This window comes from Siniperca chuatsi, linkage group LG8 (assembly GCF_020085105.1).
Source record: "Siniperca chuatsi isolate FFG_IHB_CAS linkage group LG8, ASM2008510v1, whole genome shotgun sequence".
Taxonomy (NCBI): domain Eukaryota; kingdom Metazoa; phylum Chordata; class Actinopteri; order Centrarchiformes; family Sinipercidae; genus Siniperca; species Siniperca chuatsi.
This window is the reverse complement of record NC_058049.1, coordinates 4,909,347-4,926,292: the sequence shown is the minus strand read 5'-3', so window position 1 is coordinate 4,926,292 and position 16,946 is coordinate 4,909,347. Positions and strand designations below refer to the sequence as shown.

General features: G+C 41.7%; 1 protein-coding gene across 1 annotated transcript in view; it reads left to right on the top strand.

Annotated features, from left to right (window-relative positions):
* Positions 1 to 15,433, top strand: part of LOC122880138 (protocadherin Fat 4) — a 109,258-nt gene extending 93,825 nt beyond the window's left edge. Inside the window, exons 12-17 of the mRNA XM_044204945.1 lie at positions 2,901 to 2,986; positions 3,859 to 4,038; positions 4,502 to 4,626; positions 6,572 to 6,789; positions 10,104 to 10,365; positions 12,169 to 15,433. Of these exons, the coding sequence (XP_044060880.1) occupies positions 2,901 to 2,986; positions 3,859 to 4,038; positions 4,502 to 4,626; positions 6,572 to 6,789; positions 10,104 to 10,365; positions 12,169 to 14,078 (2,781 nt within the window). The 3' untranslated portion in view covers positions 14,079 to 15,433. The remainder of the gene's footprint in view (positions 1 to 2,900; positions 2,987 to 3,858; positions 4,039 to 4,501; positions 4,627 to 6,571; positions 6,790 to 10,103; positions 10,366 to 12,168) is intronic.
* Positions 15,434 to 16,946: the final 1,513 nt, after the last annotated feature.

Here is a 16,946-nt window from a genome sequence, read left to right as displayed (position 1 = left end):
CTGAGGGAAACTGCAGTCAGGTGATAATTCCCTGTGGGTTTATCTGTATGAGCGACCCATACTCTTTTGATCCATTGTTGATATAATAATGTTGATTAGTGCAGCTTTAAAGGCTTTTTTTGAAAGATGCAGAATGTTAGCACATAATTTTAGCCATTGCTGGCATAAAAACAGACAGAACATCCGTTTCAATATTCAGAGATCCATTTTAGATCAATATTTCAGTGCATGACATACAGCACTGTTGCGAAAGTGCTTGACACCATTGACATTGTGCATTTACCAAACTTATCAAACATGACTTTACCACAAAAATGATCTACACGTTACCTAGATAAGCATTAGCATTAGCTGTAACATCTCATGTAAAATCTCATTTTTCATGTGAAGAACACGATAAAGGGGCAATTCACTGTTTTTTCTCAATCACATTTGGTGGTGAATTGTCCCTAATGAAAACTGCTAAAGCTACATCTGTGGATAATCCCGAGTAATGGGCTAAGTCAGTAAGGCTACCGGTTCCGCTCCATTTGTGGGCAAGTTGCATTCACAAAAGTGTCACCCAAGAGTAAAAAGAAGAACTTCCCTCTGAACAGCAGACAAAAACATAACAAAATGAGCCACATTCTGATAGAAATAAAGAAGAGATGTTTTGACATGAGGTTAGATGACAAAACACTAAAATAGGAGGCTATTCAGGGAATGTGACATGGACAACAAAGAAAATTCGAAATACAAGAAAAGTAGTATTAGTAGTATTAGTTAATGCGACAAGTTATCTTTAATTACTTGTACGTGCCACTTAAAAACAAATCTGTTTGTATGAGTGATTCTTGCACAAGGCCTAATGTTTCTGGAAACACTCGTTGCTGATGAGTTTTTCAGATGTAATTTTTCAATGCAAATTTCAAGTCTCAAAATCTGTACAAACAAAAACAAATCTATCTGCAAGGCTAGATACCACAGGGGTAAGTAGGAGAATAATAAATGTAATTTGGGTGAAATTACACATGATTAACAATTTGTGTGACCGTGTGACAGTAACAGACTGGAAAAGATCAGAGCTGGGAACATCCAAGCAAGAGTTTATTTTAAGGGGTTTTAAGTCAGAACAAACAACAAACTATTCTGTGAATGAGGTTTGCAAATGTAGTTTGACAGATTAGGACTCACTGTAGCTGATTAGCACCAGCAGCTAATCATCAAGCTTTTGATTAGCTGAATTACTTGTCCTAGAAACAAGCACAAAACAAATGCGTAACAGCAGTTACTCAGTGCCTGCACCACAACAGAGATCAATGCTATGGTCTCTCCATTATATTAGTCATGGGGAAAACAATGATCTCCAGTGGCGCTTTCTTCACATTTCCTTCAATGTTAGCCAAGCACAAAAACACACTCCTCAATTTTTCGTGTTACACTCTGTATTAATTTCCAAGGGAGTTTCTTGAGATGAATATTTTTTACCACAGTGTGAGACACTTGACAGTGAGTGCAGTGTATGTAAGGCATGGCTGTAGTGCCTTTGATCACAAGAAAAGACATTAATGAAATGTTCATGTGGTTCTGACATTCTTTATGGCGCTTCAGAGAGTCACGAATGTGTTCGAGACAAATGAGTCCTGTTGTTCTTTGCCTCGCTGTTGTCACCGCGTTGGTGTTTGAATGTGTGTTATACTGTACTCTGACTTGGTTCTGTGTACGTGTCCATGTGTCTGACTCAAGTGTGACTCAAGCGTACCAAGTGTGTGTGTGTGTGTGTGTGTGTGTGTGTGTGTGTGCGTGCGTGGTGGGGTCATGCTCTCCTGAATGATTGAGTGTCGGAGATCTGGGCCTGTGTGGTCCATGTTTACTTAAGATCTGGGAGAGGTGGAGCATGATTGCCCCGGTTTTTCAACACTTTCACACACAGTTCCTTCACCTGCTCATTTCTTTTCGTCCTAGTAGGGTCGTTCCCTCTCAGAGCACAGAGAGAGCAAGAGAATAACCCACATCTGGTCAAAAGCTTTAGTACCATTAACGGGAAATGCTCTAATGTATGGCATATGTATGCCACTCTCCCATCAACCACTATGATGAAATTAATAATTGAATAATTGGCCTACATGCCATTTGGTGGACAAAGCTCACACTAACCATTGAACAGGACTTAGTTACACAAATACTCAGGGAGAAATCAGTTTATTGGCTGAAGTAACCCTCAGTGGGTGGAACCAGAACCCTGGAGTGAAAGTTACAGTGCATAAGAAGATAGTCTGACACACTCTCATGCGTTTTTAGTCCTAAAGATGTGCACACAATAAAATTATGTTTCGGCAGGGAATCATGTTGCAAACAAGATGCTTTTGAGGGTTTTTCAATCTCACAAAATAAGCATTAACACGCATATGTAGTGTAAACACATAGGTGATACAGCCTACATCCGACTGCTTTGTCACTGTCATTCATTGTGACAGTCACAGAATGTGGTTTAACACACGCATTGCAGTCTTCACTAGATCTTTCACAAGCTTTAAAGGAATAGATCAACATTTTGGGAATTGCTTTCTGGCAGAGAGTTAGATGAAAAGATTGATACCACTCTTATGTCTGCACGTTTAAATATGAAGCTACCGCTAGCAACTAACTTAGCTTAGCACAAAGACGGCTAGCCTGGCACTGTCCAGCCGTAACAAAATCCACCTACCAGCTCTGTTACATATGTTTGTCACGTCAACTTTATCACAGTAAATCAACTTCATCAAACATTCTGAACTACATTCAGAAATTAGTTTGTTGTTATTTTTTTATTGTGGTATGAACTCCACCCACTGACATTGAACCTAACCAATGAGATTATTCATGCCTCTGATAAATATTTCTAATATATTTCTAATATATTTGTTCTTATCATCATGTAGGCTGCATCCCTGACTGTGGACCTGTGTGGTGATGACCAGGAACCAGGCTACTGTGCTGTGAGCAATGTGGCAGTACACACTGACTGGTAAGAAAATCACGCACAGTGCACAGATGTTCTGTTTCTATGATCCAACTGTATACATTAAAATAGTGTTGACAGTTTCAGTTCCAAGGCTTGGAAAACTCAATGCCTAATGAAATTTTCCATGTCTGGCAAAATAATGGAAAATAATACAAAACCTGGTATAAGCATATTTTCTGAATTCTGTTCTATAGAGAAAATACTACGCAATCGGACACAGCTCTATGGAGAATTCAAGCTTTTATTTTTTGCTTTTTATTTTTTTATAACCACCTTACTGTCTAAGTATCTGGATGAAAGCAAATTGCTTAACTCATAATATGCAATTCTAATACATTTTTGTGCAATGATAATGAAAAATGAAGTCATCTGTTGTAAATATACAATATATGATGTAAACCTTCATTAAATTACTGGATGATCATTGCCTTTACACACAGATAGCTCTGAGCCAGGCCCTGTGGGGTGAAAACTTGAGACTGCACATGTGTTTTTGTGTGTGTGTGTGTGTGTGTGTGTGTGTGTGTGTGTGTGTGTGTGTGTGTGTGTGAGAGAGAGAGAGTGAGAATGAGAAAGAGAGAGAGAGAGAGAGATCGATTTGGCAGAGGAAGGGCCACAGGTCTGCAGAAGGTTTATTTTGTAAAGGTCTCGGGACCATGTTGTTGTGAAACTCGCTGACCCACAGTGTCTTTCTGTGTGTGTGAGTGTGTATGTGTGTGTGTGTGCATACCTCCTGAATACTTGAATGCATTTGCAAGCTTTTGGATTTCTTGTTGGATTTCTTTTTTGTGCATATGTCCTTTTGTGTCTGTGTGCATTTAAGTCTTGTGCTTCTGTTCATCTATATGTGTGTGTGTGTGTGTGTGTGTGTGCAGGATCCTGGACGTGCAGCCCAACAGGCTCTCGGTGGGAGGCGTCAAGTCAATAGAATCCGTCCTTCATCGGCGCGGTCAGGTCGCCACCCACGACTTTGTCGGCTGCATCATGGAGTTCGCCGTCAACGGCCGCCCGCTGGAGCCCAGTCAGGCGCTGGCATCGCGTGGCATCCTTGACAGGTCCGCACAACCCAACCCCACCCCTCCTACTCCCGCTTTTGCCCTCTCTCCATCATCTCCCTCTTCTTCCCAACTGTCCGTCTTCTCTAACCTCTTCGACTCTCACTGTGGGACATCTGTTCACACTCTCAAACCCTCTCGAGAGATTTTAAAAAGATGTTTTTTTTAATACAAATAGCAGATTTTTGACGGGGGAAACCAATTGCAGAATTCCGGAGAATTTTTTTTCTTTTCTGTCCTGCTGGTGAATAGTGAGGCGAGGACAGATCTTTTAATATGCTAATTCTCTTGGGTTTCTTTATGGGTTTTTTTTTTTGTATTGCAGCACAGGGAGAGAAATCACAGCTCATCTGCCCCCTTTTTCTGGAGTTTCTTTTTCGGCGGACCCCCCAGCTGCTGACTGTGTGGCTGACTTGTCAAACTGACTGTCTGATTGTCGGTTTGTGTGTCATTGTGTCTGTAGATGTCCGAGACTGGAAGGAGCCTGCACCGCCAGCCCCTGCAGACATGGGGGCACCTGTTTGGACCACTGGTCTTGGCAGCAGTGCCAGTGCATAGATGGCTTCACTGGCAAATTCTGTGAGAAATGTAAGTATATGCCTTTGAAGGGTCTTTTTATTGCTGAGGCTGCACTTACTAAGGAATATTCTATCATGACTATTTATGATTCTTCCCTCATGAGTCATTGAACTGCACCATGTAGCTTAATATAGGCCACATCACTGCATTCTGAGCTTTACTTCAAAGCATTTCTGTATTTCATTGTATAAATACTCAGACTCGACATCAGAGAGCTAAAACAGACTGAGAAACCTTTGAGGCCCACAAAAACTGTCAGCTACTGTGTAAGGTGCTACAGTATGTTTAGGAGTGTTACCAATAACCATTACCACATTTATTTTGAGACTTTCATATTGTTACTGGGAACAAACAAGATCATCACTTGAGAAGTCTGGGAACCTCCACCCTGGATTTTTCTCAGTCATTGGGTTTGATTTTGTGGGAAATCTGCTGGTTTGTTTCATGGCACGAAACAAGATCACAGCACTTTTCTTCTAATACAAATGGAGTCATGTGTATCATCTTCAGGAAAGAGAAAGAGAAAATGCCAGGAAGTACAGTGAATGACAAGGAGAAACATGCTCTTCACAGACGGAAGCAATGAGGTTTATGAGAAATGTTGAAATTTTGAGCTTACTCTGATAGTAATAATACCAGTGGCGTGACTTGCAGACTTGCTGCAAACCATCTTGACTATGGTCTTGAGGTCACAATAATTTGAATAAATTGTTTGGTGACTGTAGTGACTTCTTACTGGGCTGGTTTGTGAAGTACTAGCTAGTTCACAAAGTTTATTCAAAAGGCAGATTCGTACCATCAACGTCTGTCTCATAACTGTCTACAAACCATGCCACTTAAGTGAAAAAAATGTTTACTGCAACACAGCTAATGAGCTATGATAGCTTTATCTGTTTTCAAATATCTGGCTCTAGGTTTCCTCTAAAGTTTGGTTGAACTTGATGCAAAATATTTCCACAGATGTACTTCACTTCCAGGAGCAGAGCCACTGATCAATGATTCACTTGATTGAAATGAACTGATTTTGCCACAGCATTTTGACATTTTAATGCTGGTGTGGCTTCATCTTAAATCTAGTCGCAAATTCCATGACCATAAAATGTTGCTCTATACTGCACTGTGCAGTATATTCAAAAGCATTTTAAGTGAGCAGGAGGGAGAATGGCACAAACAGAAAACATAGTTTTAATGGAAATCATTATAAACAACAAACACTTAAATTCCATCGACCATTTTACGGTGTTACCCATAAAAACCTCCACACATCTTCATTTCAACTGTGTTTATAAATCCAACTTTGAGAAGAAATTAAACTGTGCCAAGGTTCTGTTAACTGAGACTGTAGCCTGATCTTTCTTCACACTTCAAAAATGTATTTGTAAGTAGAAGTGTTTTATTAGCATTTTTAATTGCTACATATTTTGTGTTTGTTATGGTGAGGGTTAATGTACGTTTACTGTGGATTGACTTTCTGGATGCACTGATGATATCAACTGTATATTGCGTCTACAGTTACAATATACCTAATTATTGAATTGTAGCTTTAGAAAATTACATCATGTTGTTTATTAGCAAAGCTTAAGGTTTACACAGCTAATAAACACATAAATCCACACTCTTTGTATTACCTCAATTAATTACCAGAAATCTTGGGGATTTAATTTCAGGTATTTAGGTGAAGCTCTGAAGAGGGTATAGGTATGAGTTCAGTGTCTTGCTCAAGGGCACATGGGCTGTTCTGTGGATTGACCTACATCTTTCACTGATGGAAAGGTATTTGTAACCACTGGTGAGAATGTAAGGACTATTTTGTGGTTATGGCAGTCAGATTAGGAAAATAATTTGGGCCTGAGTGTCCGCCAGCACCGGAGTGGAAATACAAGTTTTACAGTCGCCTGTGAAACTTCTGTGAAATCAGACAGGATTGAAGATATTCTCTATCTTTCTCCTACAGACATGACAGCAGACACTGCCCTGTCCCTGGATGGTACCGGCCGTCTGGACTACTCCCTGAAGCAGGGCCCTAAACGTGACGTCCTTCTGAGACAATCACTTCAGGGCATGAGCTCTGACCCCGCCAGTCCCAGCAGCTTGGAGGTCAAGTTCAGGACACGCAGCAAGAGCGGCACCCTGCTGCATGTGCAAGAGAGCAGCAACTACACTACTGTTAAGGTATGTGAGAGAGAGGAAATGAAGGTTATGTGAGAGTTGGGCATGTTTCTATGGGCATAACGATGTGGCAATGTACAAAGAGCCATATGTCAATTTTCAAATGAAAGTTTGCATTAATAGCAGTCTGTACGAACAAATAAAGGTTAGTTAGATAGAGAATCTGAGAAAATATTATTATTTATGCTATGGCTCACGTTGTGAATTCATCATAATGTATTTCCACAGCATTATCTCCATCAGAAAAGCAACATAGTCACAGACCTAGAGTTTCTCTTCTTAAGAGAAATGCTGTTGCATCATGCATCTTTTTATTATTTCTATTAATTAAGAAATTTCACAATAAAAGCCTTCTGCGGCAGGGAATGGATAGTGATCCTCTGGAAGTGTTCACGGGAGGATGTATTAAGTTGCGTCTGTTACCTCCAAAGTAGTGGCAAATGAGATGAGAAAACATGGAAAACTTGCTAAAGTATAATAAAATACACCTATGAAACAGCGGAAATTAGAAAGACAGGCCTATCTCTAGTGATAGTATGTCTCAAATAAAGGCTTTAGTTTAGGTAAATAAAGGCCCTGGTCCCTAGTCTAATAATTTATTTCACTAGAAGACCCCAGTAATCATTCATATAGAGGCTGCATTTGTATCACAAATTTCCTTTAAACCACATTCATCACTGAGGTCTAGTGGAGGTAGATTTGCATCCAAATTTTGGATACTTTGACACAGGAAATGGTCCCATGTACACATTATGCATTACCCCAAATCACTGGTAAAAGGACTACAATTTCTAGCAGCAGAATCAGTTTAGTTTGGCATTTTTTAGATAATTTTAGATAAGCAGCAATCTTAATATCAGCCACTAGCCATATTGCTGACTCACAAGGCTCGTTAGCTAACGTGCAAGTAATAATTAGCTCATGATTCGCTCCTAGTCACTGTCAGCATAGCTTTGGCTCATCCATTCATTTGAGATGACAGAACTGAGGTTCTGCAATGTGGCGGCCAGATGATATGTTGCATCACCAAAAGCATTTGCAGTCATGAGCATGTGTTGGTTTGTGTATGTGCAAACAGTACACTGACACTGAAAGGTCCCCTGAATATTTGGACATTAGTTTAATTTTGTATGTACAGAATGTATAATGGATGTCTACATATCTGTACAGCATTTCCTTACTTTGATTCACTCCTTACAACCCCAGTCACCACCCCACGCACTCTCTCCAAGTATAAACTATAGGCAAACTATATGGGACTTTCTCAGCCACTAGTCTAATTCCCCTTTTTCTCCTCTCATCCTGTTCAGCACCCCCTCCCTCTGGCTGAGCCTGGGCAGCTGCCCAAAGAGGCCTGTGCGCTCATTCATCCTCTTCAGTTTTACTTATAGACCCCCTCCACCCTCACCACCACCAACCCCTTCCCACTTTAGTATCAGACTTTCTCTCTTATGATTTTGATTTCCCTTTCTGAGCAGCTTCTGGTGCTCACCATCACAGCTTCCCAAACAGTCCAGAAAAGTATTAGTATAAAGTAGTAGTACCATGACGTCTAAAAAAGTAGAGCAGCAGGGGAATACATACTGTATATGTACATATGTTGAGAGTCAGAACTATATATACTGAGATATAAAAAGCAAGATGTTTAATAGATAAACTTCATGATTGGTTTTCCAGGTTTAGAGCACTCAGTATTCTTTGGCTTGGGGGACTTTCCGTTTTTCCCATTTTAAATCAATTCTTCCAGAAGCTACTTATCATTGCTGATTTTTGGGGTCTTTGAAGGGAGGAGAACGGGATTACTTTTCCATCGAAGTGGGGAGTGCACTTACGAGATTACCATACACAGTGTAAGCCGCAAATTTGTTGTCCATGCCAAAGTGAGCTTGATTAATTTATTTTAAAGATGCACTCTGTCGTCTCTTTTCTGGAAAGAGCCTTCACCAGTGGGCGTTTGAATGAGCATGTTTTCTATGAATTTGTTGTTAGCAAGCTTCTGATCATCTTCTGGCTGAATAACATTAGCTACACACACAAGTCGTCAGAACATGATTAACTGCAGTGTGTCCCGCTGGGAGAAAGATTTATGAGCGTCAAGCTGCATTTTTGTTTTCGATCCCTGACCTCAGCATCAGATCCTAAAAGCAGTGTGGTGGTAGTTTTGTGGAGAGTGAAAGAACACTTCCTCTCATCGCTCATGATTGATGCTGATATGATAAGTCATTGCATTAATCAGAAAAATTGCATTTTTAACCCTAGTTTATGCGACTCCCCTCAGAGAACATTATTTATCATACACTTGAAATGAAGAATTATAACAATATGTAGATTCAGGAATTGAGCAATTTATCAAGTATCTTATCCAGTCTGTCTACTCATCTCTTATCTATGATGCACTGTTTAATGCGGATATTAACATAGAGACATATATTACTGTATACATATTTGGTGTACTCAGAGCTGCTCTCTGTCTCTGACTTTGGTCCAGACTGAAATATCTCAACAACTATCGGTTGGATTGTTCAGACATTAATGATCCCCTAAATTTTTATCTAGCACCATCATCAGGTCACAATTTCACGTTTTCCAATTCTTTGGTTTATGACCAAATAGCTGCAAATCTAATGACATTCCCATCAGCCTTAGCTATACTTATTTAGTGTTAATTAGCAAACGTTAGCATGCTAATATGCTAGACCCAGATGGAGAACATGATATAAACATTATGCCAGCTTAACATCAGCATGTTAGCATTGTCATCATGAGCATGTCAGCATGCTGATTTTAGCATTTAGCTCAAAACACTGCTGTGCCTAAGTACAGCCTCACAGTGCCACAAGCATGGATGTAGGCTCTTAGTCTTGAGGCTGTGTGATAGTTAACTATTGTCATTTATGGTCTCCACATGTAATTGTACGGAGATAAAAAATCTTATATCAAGATGTTGAGATTCACAGTTCTTTTGTGAAAATTAATCATCAGTAAAATATTACAAAAATCTGTCACAGCATGATCGTAAACCCTTGAGAACAAATTTGCTGTAGTAAAGCACATGAACATAAACAAGCTTCACTTTCTATCACATGATTTTGAATTCTTTGGTAATGTAATGTATCAAGATAACGCCAGCCATAAAAGGGATCAAACCATTTTTCATGCATTTCAACACTGATTCAAAGCTGCTTGTCTCTTTCACCCAGGAAAATATGCTTTTACAATGGACAACAAAATCAAAGCATGTAAAAGTTGACTGATCTACTTTGATATTTTTTTGTGTGACCAATAACCCATTAACCCATCTCTGTTACGTCTCTCAGCTGAGGAACGGCAACATCCACTACATCTCAGATGCGGGCGTTGGGGGGAAGGTGGAGCGGACCATGGGAGACCTAGTGCTGTCAGATGGCCAGTGGCACATGCTCCAGCTGGTCAAGAACGGCTCAGCCACGGTGCTCCAGGTAGACAGCAGCCACCCCAAGGTCATCCAGCATGCCACCCAGGACTTTGGAGGTCTTAGCGTTTTAACCTTTTCCCTGGGAGGGATCCCACCCGGACCTGCTCAACAGAAAACTGCAGCAGGTGAGCCTCAACAGTGTATTTATTATGTGTTTGGGTTGGTCATTTCTGTCTTTGAGTGCTAAAAACCTTATTTTCTGGCTTGTGACTGGAAGATCACCAATTTGATCCCTGAGTAGCAGGATATATCTGGACAGTGATTTGCCCTCCCTCATTTCCACAGCTGAGGTGCCCTTGAGCCCCTTAATCCCAACTGCTCCTGACACAACCATCTGATAAGAGAGATTTTTGCAGTGTCCAAAGAAATCATATATTTTGTGCACATAATGCACATAATGTCATTTTTCAATGTAGTTTCAATTCAGAGTACCTAATGTATGTGGTGGGAATGGGTCATGTTCAATTTCATCAAACAGTTTTAGTGTCCCATGATCTAAATGCCATCCCAGAAGCTTTTCTACTCTTTCAAGAAAACATTTGATAGGGAAACACTAGATTTTTGTAATGTTTTGACAAGCCATTTGTTGTACATAAAGTCTAAAAATCTAAAAAAAACTAAGACAACCCTTGCTGCATGTACACTCCATTTACATGTATGTGTGTGAATGTATATGTGTATTTACGTGCTGTGTCAAACACACATGCTGAAGCTGTGAAAAACTGCTGTTTGACCAAGAAACTCACATTATGGAAACGCCTTCTACATACATATACACATACTGTGCGTGTGTGACAGACCACTCATCAGCTTGTGAACCTTTTAAATCCAGTAAAAACTTTTTTTCCCCAAATGAATTAATAGTCTGCTATGCAAACTGCTGACCATATTTGGTGGCCGTCCAACAAGACTCTGTGAAACTGGCCTGAAATCTGTTTCTATTTGACACTGCTGAGATTTACCTGCTATGAATATACTGTAGTTGAATAAATGTTTTTTTATCAGAGTATCATTTATGGACAAAATAACTGATATTGATTTAATTTGACTTTGTCTTGGAGCGCCCGCCTCTGAGGACTTTTGGTGTTTTTGTCTTATTTCCATGGACTCTCATCTTAGTTTAGACTTAAATCACAGATCAGATGTCCTTGAGCATGAGTTAAGAACAGTTTGGAAAAGGTGAAAGAGAGGGTTTCCAGAGGGAGGTAATGCAGCACAGTAAATTTCAGAATTTCAGAGGAGGGAAAAACTAACCTAATACTACAGACTAATATGGTAAAAATTAGCAATTTTAATGATTTGTTGACCTTTTTACACAAGGACCAGGGCATTTATAAAACAAGCATCTTCTTAGCACGCAGATATGTGGCAGGCTGCCTGTTAACCAACTCTTACCTCAATGTGTGTCTGAACAGTCGTGTTCTGTTGTGTACTCACTTTTCAAGAGCTAATGAAAAGACACAAATGGATTTAATCTGCACTGGGATAAATTCAATAAAAATCTATTTACATCGGTGAGGCAGTGCTGTTAGGCAACACACGAAGCAAAAGATTGAATTAAACACAGAGACATTCATCCAACCCAGATGTATGTCTTGAAGCTATAATAGCTTTGATGATAGATTCTCTTTTAGAAAATATTTCATATTTCTTTTAAATTGGCCAGCAATTGATTTGGACTATTTTTAAAATATACATTTTTTTAAGGAGGAAATTTCACCTTTTTTGTGTGTCCTAAGCTTGAACCAATTACCCGTCTAAACAAAATTCCTTCCTGATTATGGCTCCCAGTTCCTGTTATTTACATTTTGAAAACCCATCAGTCTGGTGGCAATCGGAAATGATTCCCCTCCAGGCCACTGTTATGTCCTTGTTAGCTGCTGATGGCTGTTTCTTGTTATCTGAACCAGTTTTCTCTCTTTTTGCAGGTTTCGACGGCTGTTTGGCCTATGTGAAGTACAATGGGGAGAACCTGCCATTTACTGGAGAACACAGCCTTGTCACCTTAACGAAGACCAGTTCATCTGTCAAGATCGGCTGCAGGGGTCCCAACCTGTGTGAGAGCAGCCCATGCTGGGACGGCTTGATGTGCGTCAACCAGTGGTACACATATCAGTGTGTCCCGCCTGGCGACTGCGCCTCTAATCCCTGCCAGAACCATGGCAGCTGTGTGCCGGACCCCCGCTCAGGTTTCACCTGCGTCTGCTCCGAGTTCTACACAGGCAAGACTTGTGAGACTTTGGTGGCCTGTCTGGGCGCCCAGTGCCCTCAGGGTACTGTCTGCAAGACAGCCAACAATGGCGGGTTTGTCTGCAGCCCAAGCCCCACAGTTGAGACGATGGTCCTCCCTATCTGGGCAGTGCCCGCTATTGTTGGCAGCTGTGCCACTGTCCTTGCCTTGGTGGTACTCAGCCTGATCCTGTGCAACCACTGCAAGGGCCGCAACAAGACCAAAGTGCCAAAGGAACCCAAGGAGAAGAAGCCCAAGGAGAAGAAGAAGAAGAAAAAGAAAAAGGGTAGCGAGAACGTAGCGTTCGATGACCCAGATAACATCCCGCCATACGGAGATGACATGACGGTACGGAAACAACCAGAAGGGAACCCCAAACCGGACATCATTGAAAGGGAGAACCCTTATCTGATCTATGATGAAACAGACATTCCCCACAACAATGAGACCGTCCCTAGTGCTCCCTGTGCCCCCTGCAACGGCCCAGAGGCAGATATCGAACACTATGACATAGACAATGCCAGCAGTATCGCACCTTCAGATGCAGACATCATCCAACACTACAAGCAGTTCCGCAGCCACACGCCCAAGTTCTCTATCCAGAGACACAGCCCGCTGGGCTTCGCCAGACAGTCTCCTTTACCCCTCGGAGCAACAAGCTACACCTACCAGCCTCAGTATACCCAAGCACTGAGGTCCACCCCGCTCAGCCACTCCCACTCAGCATGCCCCACCCCAAACCCTCTCTCCAGACACTCCCCAGCCCCGTTCACCAAGCCCTCTTCTTTTTACCGAAACACTCCAACCAGAGAACTCAACCTGGCTCGCCGTGAGGGCAGCCCGCTGGACCTGCACAATGACATGTGCCAGCCACCACCTATGTTCAACTATGCCACCCGGCTGGGGAGGCGCAGCAAGAGCCCGCAGACCATGGCCAGCCACGGCCACACCTCCCGGCCTGGCAGTCGGCTCAAGCAGCCAATCGAGCAGATCCCCCTGGAGACAGGGCCTCCTGTGGGGCTGTCCATCGAGGAAGTGGAGCGGCTGAACACTCCACGCCCACGCAACCCCAGCATCTGCAGCGCTGACCACGGGCGCTCCAGCTCCGAAGAGGACTGCCGCAGGCCACTGTCAAGGGTCCGCAACCCAGCTGATGGCATCCCTGCCCCAGAGTCCTCTTCAGAAAGTGACTCACATGACTCCTTCACCTGCTCAGAGATGGAGTACGACCGGGACAAGCCGGTGTCTTACAGCTCCCGAGTTCCCAAGCTCTCGCAAGTCAACGAGTCAGACGCCGACGATGAGGACTATGGTGGGAGGCTCAAGCAGAGGCGGTACTCGAGCCGGAGGGCAGAAGGAGGGCCTGGTGTTGCCCAGATGCCCCCTACTGACCAGCACTACACCCTGCCCCACAGACTGGGCCAGCAAGCTGGGGGCTTCAACTGGGACAATCTGTTGAACTGGGGCCCCGGCTTTGGACATTATGTAGATGTGTTCAAGGACTTAGCCTTGCTTCCCGAGAACGCAGCAGCAAAAGACATTGAAATGAACAGTGGGGATGGCTCAGTGACCATTCTAAACGAAGGAGAAGCTGAGCAATATGTATGAGACTATTTATTACGATGTTGTAGAATATGGTTATGTTCTCCATTTAAAAAAAAAGAAAAAGGAAGACTGTATATTTCAAGAGAACATTGGACTACATTTTTTACATTATTCAAAATTATAAGACGACTTTCAATGCAGTAAGGCAGAAAAATGGCACCTGTAACATGACAGATTTTGTCATTAGCCACCTTGGAATAATTTACCAGTCTTTTCCAGGTTCAAACTCAACTGTACGTTCATTCATCTCTCTGAGGCCTCATTACAACATATCCATTGACACTGAATGGCTCAAAAAAAGAGAAAAAAGAAATCCATGTCTGAATTCCATTTAGTGACTGCAAAGCTCCATTCACGTTATCTTGATCAAACATTTCTGTTTTTTATTACCAATATTGCCTCTCCTTTCCAAAAAGATCTACAACTTCACAGCTGAGAGATAAGGGGGTAGATAATATTAACACTCACAGGAAGAAAATTCCAACGGGCCATGAAGCAAAAGAAAACTCCCGGTCTCTCTCTGTATTTTTAGGGGTCAATTTTTTATTTACTTAAAAGGAACCATGTGTGTTTGATCTGACTGCACCTGTATGTGACAGGACACAGCCCTCAGTGTGAAAGTAAGTACACCATTTTTCTTGCACGGTATGGCAGACCCCATCAATGTTATGATCCCTTTTCTCTCTGTCTGTCTTTGCCCTGTTATGTTTTCTCACAGAAGACTGGCTAAATGCTCCAAGAGTGAGGATTAACCAAGTCCCCTGCCTTACAGACATTTGAGGATTTCAGTACAGGGGAGGACTTTTCCTCTTCTTTTTTTCTGGCCTAAGTTCAGTAGGAGAGGAGGTTTGAGGGGATAGTGTTGTTTGTCACAGATTTGCGTTGCATTTTCTGACCAGCCAAGAGTTTTTCAGGCAACGATGATGACGACGACAATGATGATGATGATGATGATGATGATGATGATGATGATGATGATGATCTGTGGATCCTATAGACATGACCCCAACTAAAACACTATGAACTTGTGTAAATTTTTTTAATTCATGTGAAATCATGAAGTCATTTGTTGTTGGTGTCCTTATTGGTGTCCTTGTCCATTATTTTGACATGTATGGTTTATACATTTTTGTACTGTTTATTAACTTAAATTACTTAAGCTGTGTTTTTATGGATATTTTCATATGCTGAAATGTATGTTCTTACTTTCGGGGAAAGTAAGATTGAAGACTTATTTTTTACATTTGTTACATATGTAACATCAGTATTTTCCACTTTTGATAAAACTATAACATGCTGTATGCTTTGTACCTGTAAAAAGCCAATAACAGAATAAAAAAAGTATTTATTTAAATGCTGATTAAGAAACTTTTTCTTTCCTGCAGTAGTAAGCAACTGATTTAGATGCATATAAGCGTTGGCAGTTTTTAAAAATTGTCACCTTCAAGCTGAGATTACCTCCCACCCTAAATCATTTGGGTGGTAAGGTATTCTATATTCAAGGCTCACTCTGTGCTGTCTTTAAATAATACTGGGTCTGAACAAAACATTTAAAAAGGCATTTCAGGACCCGAATGAAACTGAGCCACCTCGCTCACAGCCAAGCAAAACATCAAGCGGACTCCGCAACGCAGGGCCGTATATTGCTTTCAACAATTATTTACATCTGGCTTATTGAGCAGAACCCCTTTTTTTGTCATAGCTCAGTGATTCGGAATGCAACATGCTTATCTTCTCCGTCATCAAGGGGAGAGAGGCCACGAGAGAAAACGCAGGGAGCCATGAACCCGGCGAAGAGTGACAGCCCGAATCTGGGTAAATTACTACGGGCTCGCAGAGGGGCTCAGTTCTGCAGAGAGCTCTGTTGACCGAAGCCTCTTTGGGAAGGCCGTACCATGCTGATGCCGAGATAATAATAACAGTTACAATGATAATGAGAGAGTGGGTGGGTTGTGGGACGAGTAAATAGGAGATGAATTCAAATAAACCTCACAGTTTCTCCTCTGGTGTGACATAGCAGGCTCTGAAAGATATCAGGAAGAGGCAACCTCAGGAGCAAACTCCCCACCTCCTCCCTATAAGTAAGCAGGAGAGGCTTGTATACACAAAGGGCACATTGTTCTACAGTATGGTAGGATGTAAAACACTCATGAGGACTGACATGAATCTGTCTTCCTGATTTTCTTGGGGGCAGGGTGCCGGGGGTGTACGTTTTTTTTCCACTTGCTGTTTTTGGATATAGTCCAGATGGCTGCTGGACTTCATAGAATGGCAGAGGAGCTTATGATGTGTTTAAGGATTAATTGCAGTATATATCCTAAGTGCGAACATTGCATGTTACATTATGGGACATGGCCCTTACAAAAATACACCATGTTATTCCTGTAGACTCAAATGGATATGGGTGCTATTTCAGTAAGCAATAAGCTATTTGTGTTAGTAATGACACAAGAAACATGCTACCATGCACAACTACACATTCAAGTTCTCATATTGGAGAGCCATGCAGCAAAGTAATCATGTGTGTGCTTCATAAAATCCTGAAGATGCAGACACCAAAAGTGTCTAGCCAACATGTCAGCCATAATGTGTTTTGCAGATCTCCACACAAAATGTATTCATCTTTGAATAAAGGTGCGAAAGAGCCGCCTTTCGAGTTCCCATGGAGTTCCTACAGAGTACTGACTTTTTCCCCCTTGAATCCACAAACGTCATCAAAACATATTTCCCATTAAGATGATTTCCATGTTGATTTAAGAGTTTCCCCAGTATTTACAAAAGGATGTGGCACTGAGCTGCGATTGACTTCCTTGAAACAAAGAGTTCCTCCCCAAAAATCCTCCCAAAAGCTTGTTTATAAAGATTGATTAT